The sequence below is a fragment of the Triticum urartu genome, chromosome 3A, assembly GCF_056163025.1.
Source record: "Triticum urartu cultivar PI428250 chromosome 3A, HENAU_Tu73, whole genome shotgun sequence".
NCBI lineage: Eukaryota > Viridiplantae > Streptophyta > Magnoliopsida > Poales > Poaceae > Triticum > Triticum urartu.
Genome location: NC_141875.1, coordinates 495878530 through 495894336, shown reverse-complemented (window position 1 = coordinate 495894336; position 15807 = coordinate 495878530). Strand labels below are relative to the sequence as shown.

The window sequence follows — 15807 nt, the reverse complement described above, 5'->3', positions numbered from 1 at the left end:
TATTCAATACAATTCTACAATTATATCTAACTTTATGATGTTTCCTAGAACTGATGTTGGATGAGCCCAAGGGCTTTTTTTGCCTTTTGTTTTTGTATATATTTATTTTATATTAATGAAATTACCGTAGAACAATAGTTCTACAGTTCAGAGTTCAAAAAGAAAGAAAAACTCTGATAAGCGGGTAAAACTTTCGCCTAAGGAGAGGCTCGAGAAGGCGATCTGGTGAGTCTCCTCCGACTTAAAAGTGTTTGTAACTATGGTATTGGTCTGATCCGAAGACCAGTGGGTTTGTAACTTCCTCGGAAGGAACTCGTGGAAGACATATATCAACTCCCTGCGAGCGACGTCACGCATGGTCGTCCATATATAATTCTGTTTTGGAAGATTCACACATCGTCGATTTTACGGCGGTCGAGCGGTCAGCAGGAAGATGGTAAATGGTTCTCACTCTGGTGCCCTTGCGCGCGCTGTCGTGGCTTCGGACTCGGTAAAATGAAAGGGAAACGATCCTCGACCTCGAGAAAACAGAGCAGACGGAGTCAGCGGCCAAAGTGCGCATCAACTAGCAGCCAGACATGGATGCATGCTTCAGAGGTTAGACGACGGACGCCCGTCCCCATACGTTCTTATGGTGTATGCGCACGGAACCTTCGTCTTGCGCACGCGTCCATGTCAAAATTGAACGCATGCGGAGAACATATCTACTTCCGTCGCCTGCGTCTGCGTCTATATATATATTGCAACTTCTGATGCAGGCGCAGATATATATCTCCAGAGCTGGCTGAGATAGAAACAGGACTAGAGTGTGTAGCTGCAGTCAGTGTAGAGAAGCAAGAGGAGGATAGCCGGTATGTCGAGGGAGATCCATAAGATCGCGAGCCTGCGCCGGGACAGTTGGCGAAGCAGCGATGACGTGTTCTCGCGGTCGTCGTCGCGCTTCCAGGACGAGGAGGACGACGAGGAGGCTCTGCGGTGGGCGGCGCTGGAGCGGCTGCCCACGTACGACCGCGTGCGGCGTGGCATCCTGCAGGCGGAGACGGGCGAGAAGATCGACGTGGACGTCGGCAGGCTCGGCGCCCGCGAGAGCCGCGCGCTCATCGACCGCCTCGTCCGCGCCGCCGACGACGATCACGAGCGCTTCCTCCTCAAGCTCAAGGACCGCATGGACAGGTTCGTCACGAGCTCACGCGGGGTACGTACGCACACTAGCTATATCTACTGTACTTACTACGTGCTTCTGTGCAGGGTGGGGATAGATTACCCGACTATCGAGGTGCGGTTCGAGAAGCTGGAGGTGGAGGCGGAGGTGCTCGTCGGCAACCGGGCCCTGCCCACGCTCGTCAACTCCGTCAGGAACACGATGGAGGTAAACGTCCAACAACTTATACAGTCTCGCTCTCGCTCTCGCGCTTGGTGGGTTCCATATATACTGTACTTCTTTCTATGCATCAGCGTTTCACTAGAAAAGTCATGACAAATCTTGAAAAGAAATTGACCATATTGGTACGTGATACATTCAACATCGCAAGTCCAAACTCAATACTTATATATAGCTAAAAAGAGGCATAAGTTCAGAAGCAAAAGAAAAGCACTGAATTTAACTCGTGATCGGTCAACGTTAGATTAATGGTACAACAAATGGCAGGATATCCTCTATTTTGTTTCGTGATTCATATTAGTTGTCGTAGTCTTGGTGCAACTTTAGTACAAGTTGTACTAGAGCTGCGACAATTAACATGGATCGAAGAAGGTACTGAATTTGAATTGTGATCAGTTAACTTGGATTGTGGTACAACAAATGGCAGGATATTCTGTATTTTGTTTCTTGGGCTCGTGGATCGAATAAAGTTCCTGTTGCAAGAGTTTGTAGCAATCCATTTATTAATAACAAAATTATAATTTATGAGAACAGTAAACCATCCACATCCCCGCGCGCCGTATATGAAGACGTAACAGTAAATGTAGAGCGGCTGCAAGGTATAGTTATTGTGACCTTCTTGCTTCAGTGGGTGATATGTTGCTAAAATCATTAAAAATAAAAAATTGTGACGATGATGTGGCAATCTTGTGTGTACTGCCTACCAATAAATGGAAGGTGGTTGCACATTATAGTGCCTTGTGACTATTTGGATTTGGTGGAATGTTTTATTGATTAAAAAGTTAAAAAAAAAGATAATTGATGAAGTTTTTTTAGGGAAAGGTCTGTTGGCATTTTATTTAACTTGGGGAAGAGTTACATCAAAGAATACATGTGGTAAAAGGAAGGAGAGCATGTCATCTACCCACTCTTCACGAATCTTAGAATCATAGCAGCGCCTAGCTAAGAAATGTGCAACTCTATTTTTTAGAACGAAGACTCAAGGAGAGCCCGACTTTAAATTAACAAAGCCATCAACCGGCCAGGATTACACAAGGCCACCAAGCAAGAGCGACCGAAAGATAAAAGGAAGCTGACTGAGCAGCTTACAACGCAACGCACACTACTGCACACAAAGGAAGGGACATGAAAGATCTGCAAGTAATGTCGAAGCCTGCTGCACATCGACACCAAGAGCAGGAAAGCAGAGTAACCTCGGGGATCAGCCCAAGGCCTGCAAGCACTGAGAGCAGCCGGATCATAGGATTGGGACCCCGCAACCTGTCTTCCAACGCCGAAGAAGACCCCAATCTTCTCGCCTAGGCTCGAAGGCGCCGCACCGTCGGGTCATTGTGCACTCACCCGAGAGCACGGACATGTGCCGGTCGTAACCCAGAACAAGCATAGCTCACGGTTCTCACCACGCCGTAGGCTCACACCACTAGCTGCACTGCCACCCGCCCGGGCATCGAGAACAGAAGGAAAGCCGCTGGGGGATTGTCGAAGAAACCAGCTGCAAAGACCCAAGGGCGAAGCTTGGAGAAGCCTCTGCTTGGACTCGCAGCCGACGGGCGCTCTCCTACCTCGGCGCCACTCACCCGGAGAACCAGACGACCCAAGGCGGCGCCTCCAAGGAGGGAACGACGTGCAGGGCGCCGCCACCACCCAACCCGAGACGAGTTTTGGGTTTTCACCCGGAATCTGGGACGGGGATGGATAGGGGAGTCCTCAGCGGTGCCTCGAAGGAGAAAGGCGATGCGCGCACGCGCCATCACCGCCGTGGTTGGAGAGCCTCCCAAGGGTTTCCCCCGGACTCAGACTATGCCACCAGCACACCGCCAACACCGGAACTGACAGCCAACGCTGCAGAGCGGACAGCCGGAGGGGAGGAGTGAGTAGAGGAGGAGAAAACAGCTCGACCTTCAGATCTGGATCGGAAGAAATCCGCGCCACGACCACGACCACCCCCCGCCGGCTCCACGCCGCCCGAGCAGCCGAGGAGGCCGGCTGCCATATCCCGCGCACGCCGCCTGTCGCAGAGGCCGCGCCGCCTCACCGACCGGGGCCGCCGCCCCGGAGTCCGTGGTCCTTCGCGAGGGGAACGAAGCGACGAGGGACCTCGCCGCCACCTTCATCGGCAGCCTCCACGGCTTGCCGGGCGTCCCTCGGGTGGCGGCAAGGGGAGGGGATGCTGGAGGGGGTGGCGGCGCCGGGGGGAAACCCTAGTCGCCCCCGGGTCGCCCGCGGGGGGCGACACGGGAGCCGCGCGGGGGGGGGGGGGGGGGCTCTAAGTACCACAAGGAGAAATTCTGCAGAAGCCTTTGCTCCTTTTTTCTGTGCAACTCTATTTGCCTCTCTGGGACAATGTCTAAAGGATATATCCGGGACCCCATGAGCCAGGTGAAAACAATCAGCAAGTATAGCTGAATATGGGCTCAGAATTTCAGTCTCCCCGTTGCATGCTTGCACAAGTTCAATGCAGTTTGTCTCCACTTGGACATTGCGACATCCAATTCCATCAATCATCTGCAGACCCATCCGTAGGCTCTGGCTTCAGCGGACGGTGTGTCAAGTGTGTTATCAATCAACTCCGAAATCCCTGCTATAGCTTCCTCTCTATGGTTCCGCAAGACAGCCGCAGCAGCTCCGCTTCCATCCTCAAAGAAAGAGGCATCAACATTCAGTTTATAGTAGCCTGGAGCTGGACGTTGCCATCTTACCTCAGGCCTTGCTGTGTTCGACCGAACTGCATGGTTTGTAGTAATAGCTTGTATTGCAAATGAAGTAATAGCTGCAGTTTTAACCATCTGACCCTTGACATCTTCACGATGTTCCCACCATATGTACCATGCTCCCACAGCAATGGTTTCTTGGAGCCCGAGTTGACCAAAAACTGGAGATTTCTTCATCGGACTCCTGAGTAGTTCTTCCAATCCCACTGAACCCGAGCGATATGTGAGAAGGGCAGAGTCAATCATATCTTCTAGCCCAAGTGATTTCCATATAATTGATGAAGATGATTGTGTACCAGTCTTGCATTTGTTGAAAAAAGGGATGACTTACTAGTTATATAGAATTTCCGCGATAGTCCAACTGAAAAAGGTCACAATGCTGGGAGTAAGACGTTTTAGAGCTCGAGCTCCATGAAGCTCTTTCTATGAAAAAAATCATATTTAAAAGTTTTACAAAGTTCTAAAAAAATCACACATGCATATGGATGTATTCAACATGTGTGTAAAGTTTCATGGTGGATGTATTCCACATGTGTTGTGAGCACTAGTGCAGACGCACACGCTAAAAAGAGCCCATCGCACATGATATTACAAACTGAATGGTAAAACAAATATCCAATTAAATGCCTACAAATCAAATTAATGACTTAGATGTAGCAAATGAACCCTAAAAATGATAAATTTGAGCATGGAGTATGTTAGGATGTATGTCCAGTGTAGAAAAAGTTTCCAGATCAAATGATAAAACAAATGTCAATTCACCTTCAAACCAAACGCATTTCCTCTATAAACCATGATTCTCCTGGGAAGATGGTTCGGTTTCTAAGTAGTATACACACCAACTTATGTGAAATTATCTCAACCTTTTACCACACCCTATTGAGGTCATATCATCACACCATGCCAAGTTTCATGTTATTTATACTTCATTTGCATTATTTAGAATTAAAATACCAATAAACTCAGCGTTTGTGGTCGACTCTTCGCACATAGTAGTTTGAAATTTATTTTCATTTCTTATATATTGAATACAATTATAATCAATACCCTAAATATGATTTTAAAATCATTTTTGTGCACTATTGCATGTACTCATAGTTAAAATTTGAATTATATACATTAAAAGCCTAGAAATCGACTTAATGACTAAAAATAGCAAATGAAGACTGAAAAATGTCAACTTTTAACATGGACAATGATATGGTGTATGTTAAGTGTATAAAAAGTGTCAAGGTCAGACAACGAAGCACATGTAAATTCACCTTCAAACCTGACGCATTTGCTATCGGAACCGCGATTCTTCCTCCCAAATGGTTTGGTTTCTAAGCAATGTACACACCAACTTTTGTGAATTCTTCTCCATTTTCTACCACATCCTATTGAGGTCATATCGCGACTCCTTGCCAACTTTCATGTTTTTCAGACTTCATTTACATGTTTTAGAATTAAAAAAACAATAAACTCAATGTTTTTGGTTGACTCTTGACACAAAGACATTTGAATTTTCTTTTCATTTATTTTATATGGCATACACAAGTATAATCAATACCTTCAATATTATTTTCAAACTAATTTATGCACTATTGCATGTACTCATAGTTGAGATTTGAATTTTATCCATTGAATACCTAGAAATCAACTTGATGACTTCAATAAAATAAATAAACCCTGAAAAATACCAAATTTTAACATGGAGCATGCTATGGTGTATGTTGAGTGTAGACAAAGTTTCAAGGTCAAAAACTGAAGCAAACATCAATTCGCCTTCAAAGCCGACACATTTCCTCTTGAAAACCACAATTCTTCCTCTTATATGGTTTGACTTCTAAGAAGTGTACATCATAACTTTCGTTAAACCTTCTCAATTTTTCCCATGACCTATTGAGGTTATATCAGGACACCATTCCAAGTTTCATGTTTCTAGACTTCAGTAGATTTTTTTTAGAATTAAAAAACCAATAAAACTAAATGTTTATGGTTGACTCTTGCCACAAAGATGTTTAAACTTTCATTCAATTTCTTATGGCATACAAGTATACTAAATACCCTAAATATGATTCTCCAAACCATTTATGTCCATTGTTGCATGTACTTGTGGTTCAAATTTGAATTATATCCATTAAATGCCTAGAAATCAACCTAATGAGTTAAATATAGCAAATGAATCCTGCAAAATGCTAAATTTTTACATGAATGTTGCTATGATGTATGTTGAGTATAGAAAAAAAGCAAGATAAAACGAAGAAGCAAATGTCAATTTGGCTACAAACCTAAACAATATTTCTCTCGAAGCCATGATTCTTCCTCGCAAATTGTTTGATTTCTAAGCTGTCTACATGCAAAATTTTGTGACAACTTTCTCAATGTCTACCACAACCTATTGAGGTCATATCATGGCACCATTCAAAGTTTCATAGTTTTCATGCTTCATTTACATTTTCTAGAATTAAGACCATGTTCTCGATAAACTCAATGTTTGTGGTTGACTCTTGCCATGTTTGATTTTTTAAATTTCTTTATAACATATAAAAATATACAAGATCCTAATTATGTTTTTCAAATCATTTTTGTGCACTATTCATGTACTTGTAGTTCATATTTAAGTTACATCTATTAAATGCCTAGAAATCAACTTAACGACTTAAATAACAAATGGACCTGAAAATAACAAATTTCAGTATGGAGGATGTCATAGTGCATGTTGAGCATAGAAAGGTATCAAAGTCATACAATGAAGCAAATGTCAATTCGCCTTAAAACTTAAAAAATGGGGTTGTACATTGCTTGAAAAAATATGTGCAAGGCATCATACAAGGGTGCGTTTTTTCTAACTGAGCACGATAGTAGGCTACATCAACACATGCCTTTCTTGTAAAAAGCATGTATAAGACATCACACGTGGTTGCGTTTTTACCGTGTGCAATGGTGGGCTACATCTCATATATTTTTGCTGCAAAAACCGTGTGTAAGATATCACACATGGTTGTGTTTCTATAACCTATGTGATGCTGGCTACATCACACACATTTCTTTACAAAACCATGTGCAAGACATCACATATGGGTGTGTTTTTAAAACCATGTGAAATGATAGGCTACATTGCACATATTATTATTTTTTCACAAAATTGTGTGCAAGGCATCGCACACGGTTGTATTATTATAACCGTGTGCGATGTTGGCTACATCACAGACCACTTTTTCTAAAATGTGTGTGATATTTCGATATGGCACACACTTTATTGAAGGTGTGTGTGATGTGTACATCATAGTTTTTGCCTATTATGTGTGATAGGAGGGCTTAATAGCATCATTTTGCGCTAATGGAGCTACACACAACAAAACAAGTTTGTGGATTTTTGTTAAATCATTCCGTTATGAAACTTTACACACTGGTAGGATACATGCATGTGTAAATGTAGGTTTGTTTCAAAATTTTCAAAAACTTGAAAATAATGTTGTTATTTTTCTAATAACATAGAACCCGAGCTCCAAAAGAAATTTCCATCTATATTTTTTAGTATGGTTCTCCACACAATATTTATTTGGTGAGTAAGTGCATATATCTATAGCCCCCCCCCCTCCCCCCCCCCACCACCTCCCCTCTCCTCGTCCAGTCACCTCTACGCGCTCACTGTAAGATTATTTTTTTAATCTAAAAGCACCACATTTGAGACTAAGGTAACAACTTAGTACCACATTTAAGGTAAGTCATAAGAAGCCATCATATTTGCGTCTAACATATAACAGAAAGCACCGATTGTCTGATTTACTCGTGAAAACAGCGAAACTGACAAGTTGGGCCCACTTGTCGGGCTGAGGTGGCAAAGACAAAGCACGGAAAGAAAATCTGAACAGCTTAGGTGGCAGATGAAATGTGGACCCCTCCTGTCATTGACTACATGATCATGTTCTTCCCATTTTAACTTCTTGCCCATTACCTGTTCGATGTATTGCCGTGGAAGGAGAGCAGCCTGACCTCGCCGCCTGTGGTTGGGCCAGCTACAATCTGGGAGCAGCAGTGGCGATGATGACTTGGAGCTTCACGGCAGCGAGTCCACGGCCTTGAATCCCAGTCGACCATGGGCGCTGGTTCGTCCCCGCCCAGCACGCACTGCGCCGAGCTGGACGCCGTCCACCAAGCTACCCTGCGCACACAGGGACGAAGACGCATGCGTTCCCATGGATGCCCTGCGCTGTCTGCGTCGGGCGGCAGCGGCGTCGCGCCGAGCTGCTCCGCCAGCCGCCGCACGAACCGCCCCTCAGCTCGCCGTTGCTCCGGCCGTGCGTCGGACCGTTGGCCACGGGCGCGCTAGCAGCGGCGACGCTCGACAAGGGCGGCCCCTGCTGAGCACGAGCAGCCCGAGACCACCGTCACCTCCACAACCCCAGAAGAACACCATGGGCGCCGCCCGAGCTACTCCCTGCCACGGCTGCATCTGCCGGCTCCATGGCGCGCCGCCGGCGCGGCCTCGCCTGTGCGGACGACACGGGCTCGCTTGGTCGTGGCTGCGGTCGAAGGCTAGCACCAAGCCCGGTCTACCCCGAGAGCACGTCACCCCGGCAGCGAGCAGGTGACATTTCCGGGCCTCGCCCATAAGGCCATAACCTGTTTGTTGAAATGCCCAGAGAAAAAGGAGGAAGAAGTAAAAAAAATGCAAAAGAAAAAAACCTTGAGTCATTGACAGGTGGGACCCTCGTCCAACTCAGCAGATTGTCCACGCAAGCACGCCACGTCAGCCTGACAGGTGGGCCCAACTTGTCAGTTTCGCTGTTTTCTCGAGCTTATCGGACAATCAGTGCTCTGCGTTAGTCGTTAGGCACGAAGTTGGTGGTTCCTTGTGCCCTACCTTAAATATGGTACTAAGTTGTTACCCTAGCCCCAAGTGTGGTGGTTTTGGGTAAATAACTCTCACTGTAACGACCAACAACTGCCACTGCGCCCTCTATGGCATCATGACATCATTGAAATCACCATTCCTGGCGACAATCATCACATAGCCACCGCGAGGCTCTATGGCATTTAATAGAGCATATGTTGGACATGGCCAACTTGATGTATAATGTTCTTCGTTTGCCTATGTGATTGCATGATATGCAAAGATTTATACCTTCGTATGTGCTAAGGTATTCTCTTGGTGGTGATTTTCTCTAGGCTATCGGGCATGCTCTCCACATCTTTCCCCGAAGGAAGCATTCGATGACCATACTCCATGATGTTAGTGGGATCATCAAGCCACGAAGGTGAAACCATTAACACTATGTTTTGAATAATGCCAAACTGCCCGTCTCGGTTCTGCGCTAACAATACATGGTCTTGTTTTTTTTTCTGTAGGATGACTTTGCTATTAGGACCTCCCGGGTCCGGCAAGACCACATTGCTCTTGGCATTGGCCGGGAAGCTCGACAAGGAGCTCAAGGTTCGCAAACTGCGTGTTAAGTGTTTATTTCTTGAGCTGTAGATGGATACTCTAGTAGAGTTAACATGGATAAATCCATTTTGGGTGTTTTTCGCTATTGGACAGGTTTCAGGTAAGGTTTCCTACAACGGCTATGAGATGAATGAATTTGTCCCCGAAAGAACAGCTGCGTACATCAGCCAGCATGATCTCCACACTGGGGAGATGACTGTAAGAGAGACCTTGGCCTTTTCAGCACGCTGCCAAGGTGTTGGCTCTCGATATGGTATGAACTTGAATGAATAATAGTATAACTGAGACCAAGTAATTGGTTGTTGAATTTTGTTCTTCTACTTCTTCTAGAAATGTTGACTGAGTTAGCAAGAAGGGAAAATACAGAGAACATCAAGCCAGATAATGATATCGATGTTTATATGAAGGTGAGGTTGTTTTCACATAAGAGCTCTGACAACGAACATTTGGAGATGATTACTCATATGTATTGTCTTTTTTATTAGCGGGGTAACTACAAACTTAAGTATTTAATCGACTTATGTAGGCCTCAGCAATGGGAGGACAAGAATACAACGTTGTTACAGAGTATATACTGAAGGTACAACACGCCAGTTGTAGATTTAATGCTAGAAATAGAAGGATCGTTTTTATTGGGATATTTTCTTCTTAATCAGCTCACTGCCTGCTACTCTGTTAAAACCCGCAGGTGCTAGGATTGGATATCTGTGCTGACACAGTGGTAGGAAATGACATGTTAAGGGGTATATCCGGTGGACAAAGGAAGCGTGTGACAACAGGTATGCTTAATGGTAGAATGAAGTTTTATATAATAAGATTTTTGTGTTGTTGATATACACAAAACTTTGAGATTTTTAGTGACATAATAAAACGGCTTTAAATCATATGTATCATCTTCTTCAAGAATTAAGCTTCTTATAAATCTCTAATTGCTAGGTGAAATGCTTGTTGGTCCAGCAAGAGCTCTGTTCATGGATGAGATATCTACTGGGCTGGACAGTTCAACCACGTACCAGATTGTGAACTCCATTAGGCAGACTATCCACGTCCTTGGTGGGACTGCTGTCATCTCCTTGCTCCAGCCGGCACCAGAAACATATGGCTTATTTGATGATATTATACTCCTCTCTGATGGGTATGTTGTGTACCAAGGAGCCCGTGAACACGTTCTCGAGTTCTTTGAGTCAATGGGCTTCAGATGCCCGCAGAGAAAGGGTGTTGCGGACTTCTTGCAGGAAGTATGTGCATCATCTATAAATCGCTATGGCGTTTGATCGTTCTAATTTTTAAAGATGAAAGTTACTAATGTATATCTTCATATGGATGCATTGAAAAGGTGACATCAAGGAAAGATCAAGAGCAATATTGGTATAGGAGTGACATGCCATATCATTTCGTGCCCGTGAAGCAATTTGCTGATTCATTCCATTCCTTCCACATGGGACAATTTGTTCATAATGAGCTTTTAGAGCCATTTGACAGGACCAAGAGCCACCCTGCTGCTCTTGCTACCTCAAAATTTGGTGTCAGTAGGATAGAGCTTCTCAAGGCAACCATGGATAGAGAGTTTCTACTTATGAAGAGGAACTCATTTTATTTTATTTTTAAAGCTGCTCAAGTAAGTTTGCATTTTCTAGTTATTTTTACATTGCAAGGAATTATGGTGAAGATTCGCTAACATCATTCTGCACGTTTTCATCATTACAGCTATCTCTTATGGCATTCCTCGCGATGAGTACATTTTTCCGTACCATGCACCGTGACCCCACTTATGGAACAATATATATGGGGGCACTATACTTCGCCATTGACGCAATCATGTTTAATGGTTTCTCAGAGCTTGGCATGACTGCCACGAAACTTCCTGTTTTCTTCAAGCAGAGGGACCTTCTTTTTTTCCCTGCATGGGCCTACACCATACCAGCGTGGATTCTCCAGATTCCTATAACTTTTTTTGAGGTCGGAGTTTATGTTTTCACAACATACTATGTCATCGGATTTGATCCCAGCGTAAGCAGGTAAGGTGCACCGGAACACATGCCTTCATTTCAGGGTAACCTAGAAGAGAGACAGTCATTCAAAATATAAACTCTAGATAGAAATTTGATTTGCGTGGATTTAATTGAATTGATTGTTTCACTGATATTATATATATTGTTCTCAGATTGTTTAAGCAGTATATGCTGCTCCTTGCACTCAATCAGATGTCATCCTCACTGTTCCGCTTCATTGCTGGACTTGGAAGAGACATGGTTGTGTCTAGCACCTTTGGGCCCTTAGCATTGGCGTCTTTTACAATATTGGGTGGCTTTATTCTTGCAAGACGTGAGTTAAGAAATTTGTTCTGATCACTAAAAATACATATGTTGCTACCACTACTTGCATAGATGATGTTAGGTGGTAACTGTTTTAACATATTTTCATATGAATCTTTCTTCATATGCTCCAGCTGATGTGAAAAAATGGTGGATTTGGGGTTACTGGGTATCTCCATTGTCGTACGCACAAAATGCTATTTCAACAAATGAATTTCTGGGACATAGTTGGAACAAGGTAAGAACCCAACTAACCAGCAATAAAATTAGCCACTAGGAAGTAATTTTTCTGACATGGTGCCCAACTGTTATAGATTCTTCCTGGACAAAATGATACAATGGGAATTATGGTCCTGAAATCTCGTGGAATTTTTACTGAGGCCAAGTGGTATTGGATTGGATTTGGTGCCATGATTGGATACACACTCCTCTTCAACCTGCTATACACCCTAGCTCTTTCAGTTTTGAATCGTAAGTATTTTTAGAACACTGCTTTTTTATCTAGAAATTCAACAATTTGATAATAAATATAGGTGACCTAAAAAGGTTAATACGCTTTATTTTGACAGCATTAGGTGACACTCACCCAACAATGCCTGAAAATGCAATAAAGGAAAAGCACGCCAACGTAACTGGAGAAATTTTGGAAGATCCCGAGAAAAAGAAATGTAGAAATCTAGAATTGTCTGACAGCACCAACCAAAACTGTGCGATCAACAACGTGGATTCTAGTTCAAGAAGGAAGGGAATGGTACTCCCATTTGCACAACTGTCACTAAGCTTTAACGCCGTAAAATACTCAGTGGACATGCCACAGGTATATTTCTTCATTAAGTAATTAATGCACGGATTACAAATATATCTTTATAAAAAAATTGTGTTGTCTGACACTGGCAGGCAATGTTGGCACAAGGAGTGACAGATGACCGTTTGGTGCTTCTAAAGGGAGTTAGTGGTTCTTTCAGGCCAGGAGTACTTACCGCATTGATGGGTGTGAGTGGCGCCGGAAAGACTACTCTTATGGATGTATTAGCGGGAAGAAAAACCGGAGGTTACATAGAGGGGGATATCACCATCTCAGGCTATCCAAAGAAGCAAGAGACTTTTGCACGTATATCAGGATACTGTGAGCAAAATGATATTCATTCTCCGCACGTAACTGTTTATGAGTCACTCGCGTTTTCCGCATGGCTACGGCTTCCATCGGAAGTTGATTTAGTCACAAGAAAGGTTAGCTATCTAGATTGAAGCAATAGCTAGTCTTGTCTTTTTAATTTAAATTATTTTGGAACTTAAGAACTGAACTCTGACAACAGATGTTTATCGAGGAGGTCATGGAGCTTGTAGAGCTCACCTCATTGAGGGGTGCACTTGTTGGTCTTCCAGGAGTTAATGGCCTATCAACTGAGCAACGCAAGAGGCTAACTATTGCTGTGGAGCTTGTTGCTAACCCTTCAATCATTTTTATGGATGAACCAACATCTGGTCTTGATGCTCGGGCAGCCGCAATTGTCATGAGGGCGGTAAGGAATACTGTAAATACTGGTAGGACAGTTGTCTGCACTATTCACCAGCCAAGTATTGACATATTTGAATCATTTGATGAGGTTGATAATTCTTGATCCCTATTCTGGATTCTTTGTTAAATTATTAAGCATAGTTCATGCATTTACTATTGTCTGAATATATGGTTACAGCTTTTCCTAATGAAGAGAGGAGGAGAAGAGATATATGTCGGCCCACTAGGCCATAACTCCTCAAAATTGATTGGGTACTTCGAGGTAAAAAGAGAAGTAAAGTGAACTGTTATTACTGAGAAATTTACAATTATTACCAGCTAAATAATATCAAAAGTAAAATCCCTTTTTTGACTCGTACAGGGAATTGAAGGCGTTAGTAAGATAAAAGATGGATATAACCCAGCAACATGGATGCTGGAAGTGACATCTATCGTCCAAGAGGAGATGCTTGGTGTTGACTTCTGCGAAATCTACAGGAGATCAGAACTATACCAGTAAGCTATCCTGCTATGAAGTTCAATTGATGATGTCTATTTTAGTTCCAATTTAATCGGTTTTATTTTTCTTGAATGTCAGAAGGAACAAGGAACTTATAGAAGAGCTAAGCACACCACATCCTGATTCCAGTGATCTCGACTTCCCTTCACAGTACTCTAGATCATTCTTCACACAATGCCTAGCTTGCTTATGGAAGCAGAAGTTATCATATTGGAGGAACCCATCTTATACAGCAATGAGATTTCTCTTCACTGTCATCATTGCACTACTGTTTGGGACAATGTTTTGGGGCCTGGGACAAAAAACGTACATCTTCTAACATTTATAACCTAACTTCTATCTAATTAACAAAAATCGGATACTTATCTGAAATTTTACATTCTTATCTTGGTACAGTAGAAGAGAACAAGATCTGTTCAATGCAGTGGGATCAATGTATGCTGCAGTTCTTTACCTCGGAATCCAAAACTCCGGTACCGTTCAACCGGTGGTGGCAGTGGAGCGCACAGTTTTTTATAGAGAAAGAGCAGCCGGCATGTATTCAGCTTTCCCATATGCATTTGGACAGGTATTTTGTCAAATACTCGCAGATCTACTTGCACGTTATATACATGACCATAATGAAAAGGAATTTTCTTTCGAATCTGCCTCATTTGAGCACAACTATCCATAACACTACAACACTCTTTTGTCTGTTCAGACTCAAAGTCTAATGATACTAGTTTATCCTTCTGTAGGTTGCGATTGAATTCCCATACATCCTCGTGCAGACCGTGATATATGGTGTACTAGTCTATTCGATGATTGGATTTGAGTGGAGTGTTGCCAAGTTTTTTTGGTACTTGTTCTTCATGTACTTCACACTTCTATATTTCACCTTCTACGGGATGATGGCGGTAGGACTGACACCAAACGAGAGCGTAGCAGCGATCATCTCAGGAGCAGTCTACAATGCGTGGAACCTCTTCTCAGGATATCTTATTCCTCGACCTGTAAGTACTACTACATCATTGCATATTACTCCCTCCGTTCCTAAATACTTGTCTTTCTAGACATTTCAAATGACTACTACATACGGATGTATGTAGACATATTTTAGAGTGTAGATTCACTCATTTTGCTCCGTATGTAGTCACTTGTTGAAATGCCTAGAAAGACAAGTATTTAGGAACGGAGGGAGTACTTGCTTTCGTGTCTGATTATAGATTGATCAACATATTTAATCGTTTTCTTCAGAAAATTCCTGTTTGGTGGAGATGGTATAGTTGGATTTGCCCAGTTGCATGGACACTATACGGATTGGTTGCCTCGCAGTTTGGTGATATTCAAACGAAACTCGTCACAAAAGATCAAACTGTGGCCCAGTTCATCGCAGAGTTCTATGGGTTTGACCGTGACTTGTTGTGGGTTGTTGCAGTAGTTCATGTTGCCTTCACCGTGGGTTTCGCTTTCATGTTCAGTTTTGCGATTATGAGGTTCAACTTCCAGAGGAGATGAAGGAGATGTCATTTTTCTGTATTCGGTTGTATTTGCACTGGGTGCACCCGATGTTAATGGAGATCACTGTAACCATTTGAGATTTTTGTTCCATTCTGCGCAAAAGATCCTTCAGAAGGTCTTATCACACAGTGCTATTTTAGATTATCAGGAGAGGGCAAAGCCCTCCCGGTTTCATTAAAATTAAACCATCAAGTTCAGTAGCTATTACTACTCCCTCCGTTCCGAATTACTTGTCTTGGATTTGTCTAGATACGGATGTATCTATAGATACATCCGTATCTAGACAAATCCAAGACAAGTAATTCGGAACAGAGGAAGTACATGCCAAGCAATTTTAAAAGAAACAACAACAAAAATTTAGGACTACAGACATACAGTTGATCACTCCATACATCCCAGACAACCGGCAGTCAGCACATAACAGAAGAATCCTCTTATTCATATTATCATC

At 43.2% G+C, this 15807-nt stretch overlaps 1 protein-coding gene across 2 annotated transcripts; it reads left to right on the top strand.

Moving 5' to 3' along the window:
* Positions 1-790: 790 nt before the first annotated feature.
* LOC125544603 (ABC transporter G family member 32) lies at positions 791-15582 on the top strand. 2 transcript variants are annotated; one of them, XM_048708340.2, is made up of 23 exons: positions 791-1173; positions 1249-1369; positions 9247-9335; positions 9427-9511; positions 9617-9776; positions 9854-9930; positions 10050-10103; positions 10212-10302; positions 10460-10761; positions 10860-11141; positions 11231-11541; positions 11688-11848; positions 11973-12076; positions 12153-12309; positions 12408-12655; positions 12736-13068; positions 13155-13445; positions 13536-13619; positions 13719-13852; positions 13935-14162; positions 14253-14424; positions 14594-14848; positions 15093-15582. In XM_048708340.2, the coding sequence occupies exons 1-23, from the start codon at positions 854-856 to the stop codon at positions 15351-15353; spliced, it is 4320 nt and encodes a 1439-aa protein (XP_048564297.2). In that variant the 5' UTR covers positions 791-853; the 3' UTR covers positions 15354-15582. The 2 variants fall into 2 exon arrangements, with proteins under 2 accessions (XP_048564297.2, XP_048564299.2); XM_048708342.2 differs by lacking the exons at positions 791-1173; positions 1249-1369 and adding an exon at positions 7836-8839.
* The last annotated feature ends 225 nt before the right edge of the window (positions 15583-15807 follow it).

What these genes read in the sequence shown, in the direction of transcription:
- LOC125544603 (XM_048708340.2), top strand. Translation starts at nt 854, where the DNA reads ATGTCGAGGGAGATCCATAAGATCGCGAGCCTGCGCCGGGACAGTTGG. An exon ending in CCGTCAGGAACACGATGGAG is followed by an intron (nt 1,370 to 9,246) that starts GTAAACGTCCAA and finishes GATTTTCTCTAG; the next exon opens with GCTATCGGGCATGCTCTCCA. An exon ending in AGGTGTTGGCTCTCGATATG is followed by an intron (nt 9,777 to 9,853) that starts GTATGAACTTGA and finishes TACTTCTTCTAG; the next exon opens with AAATGTTGACTGAGTTAGCA.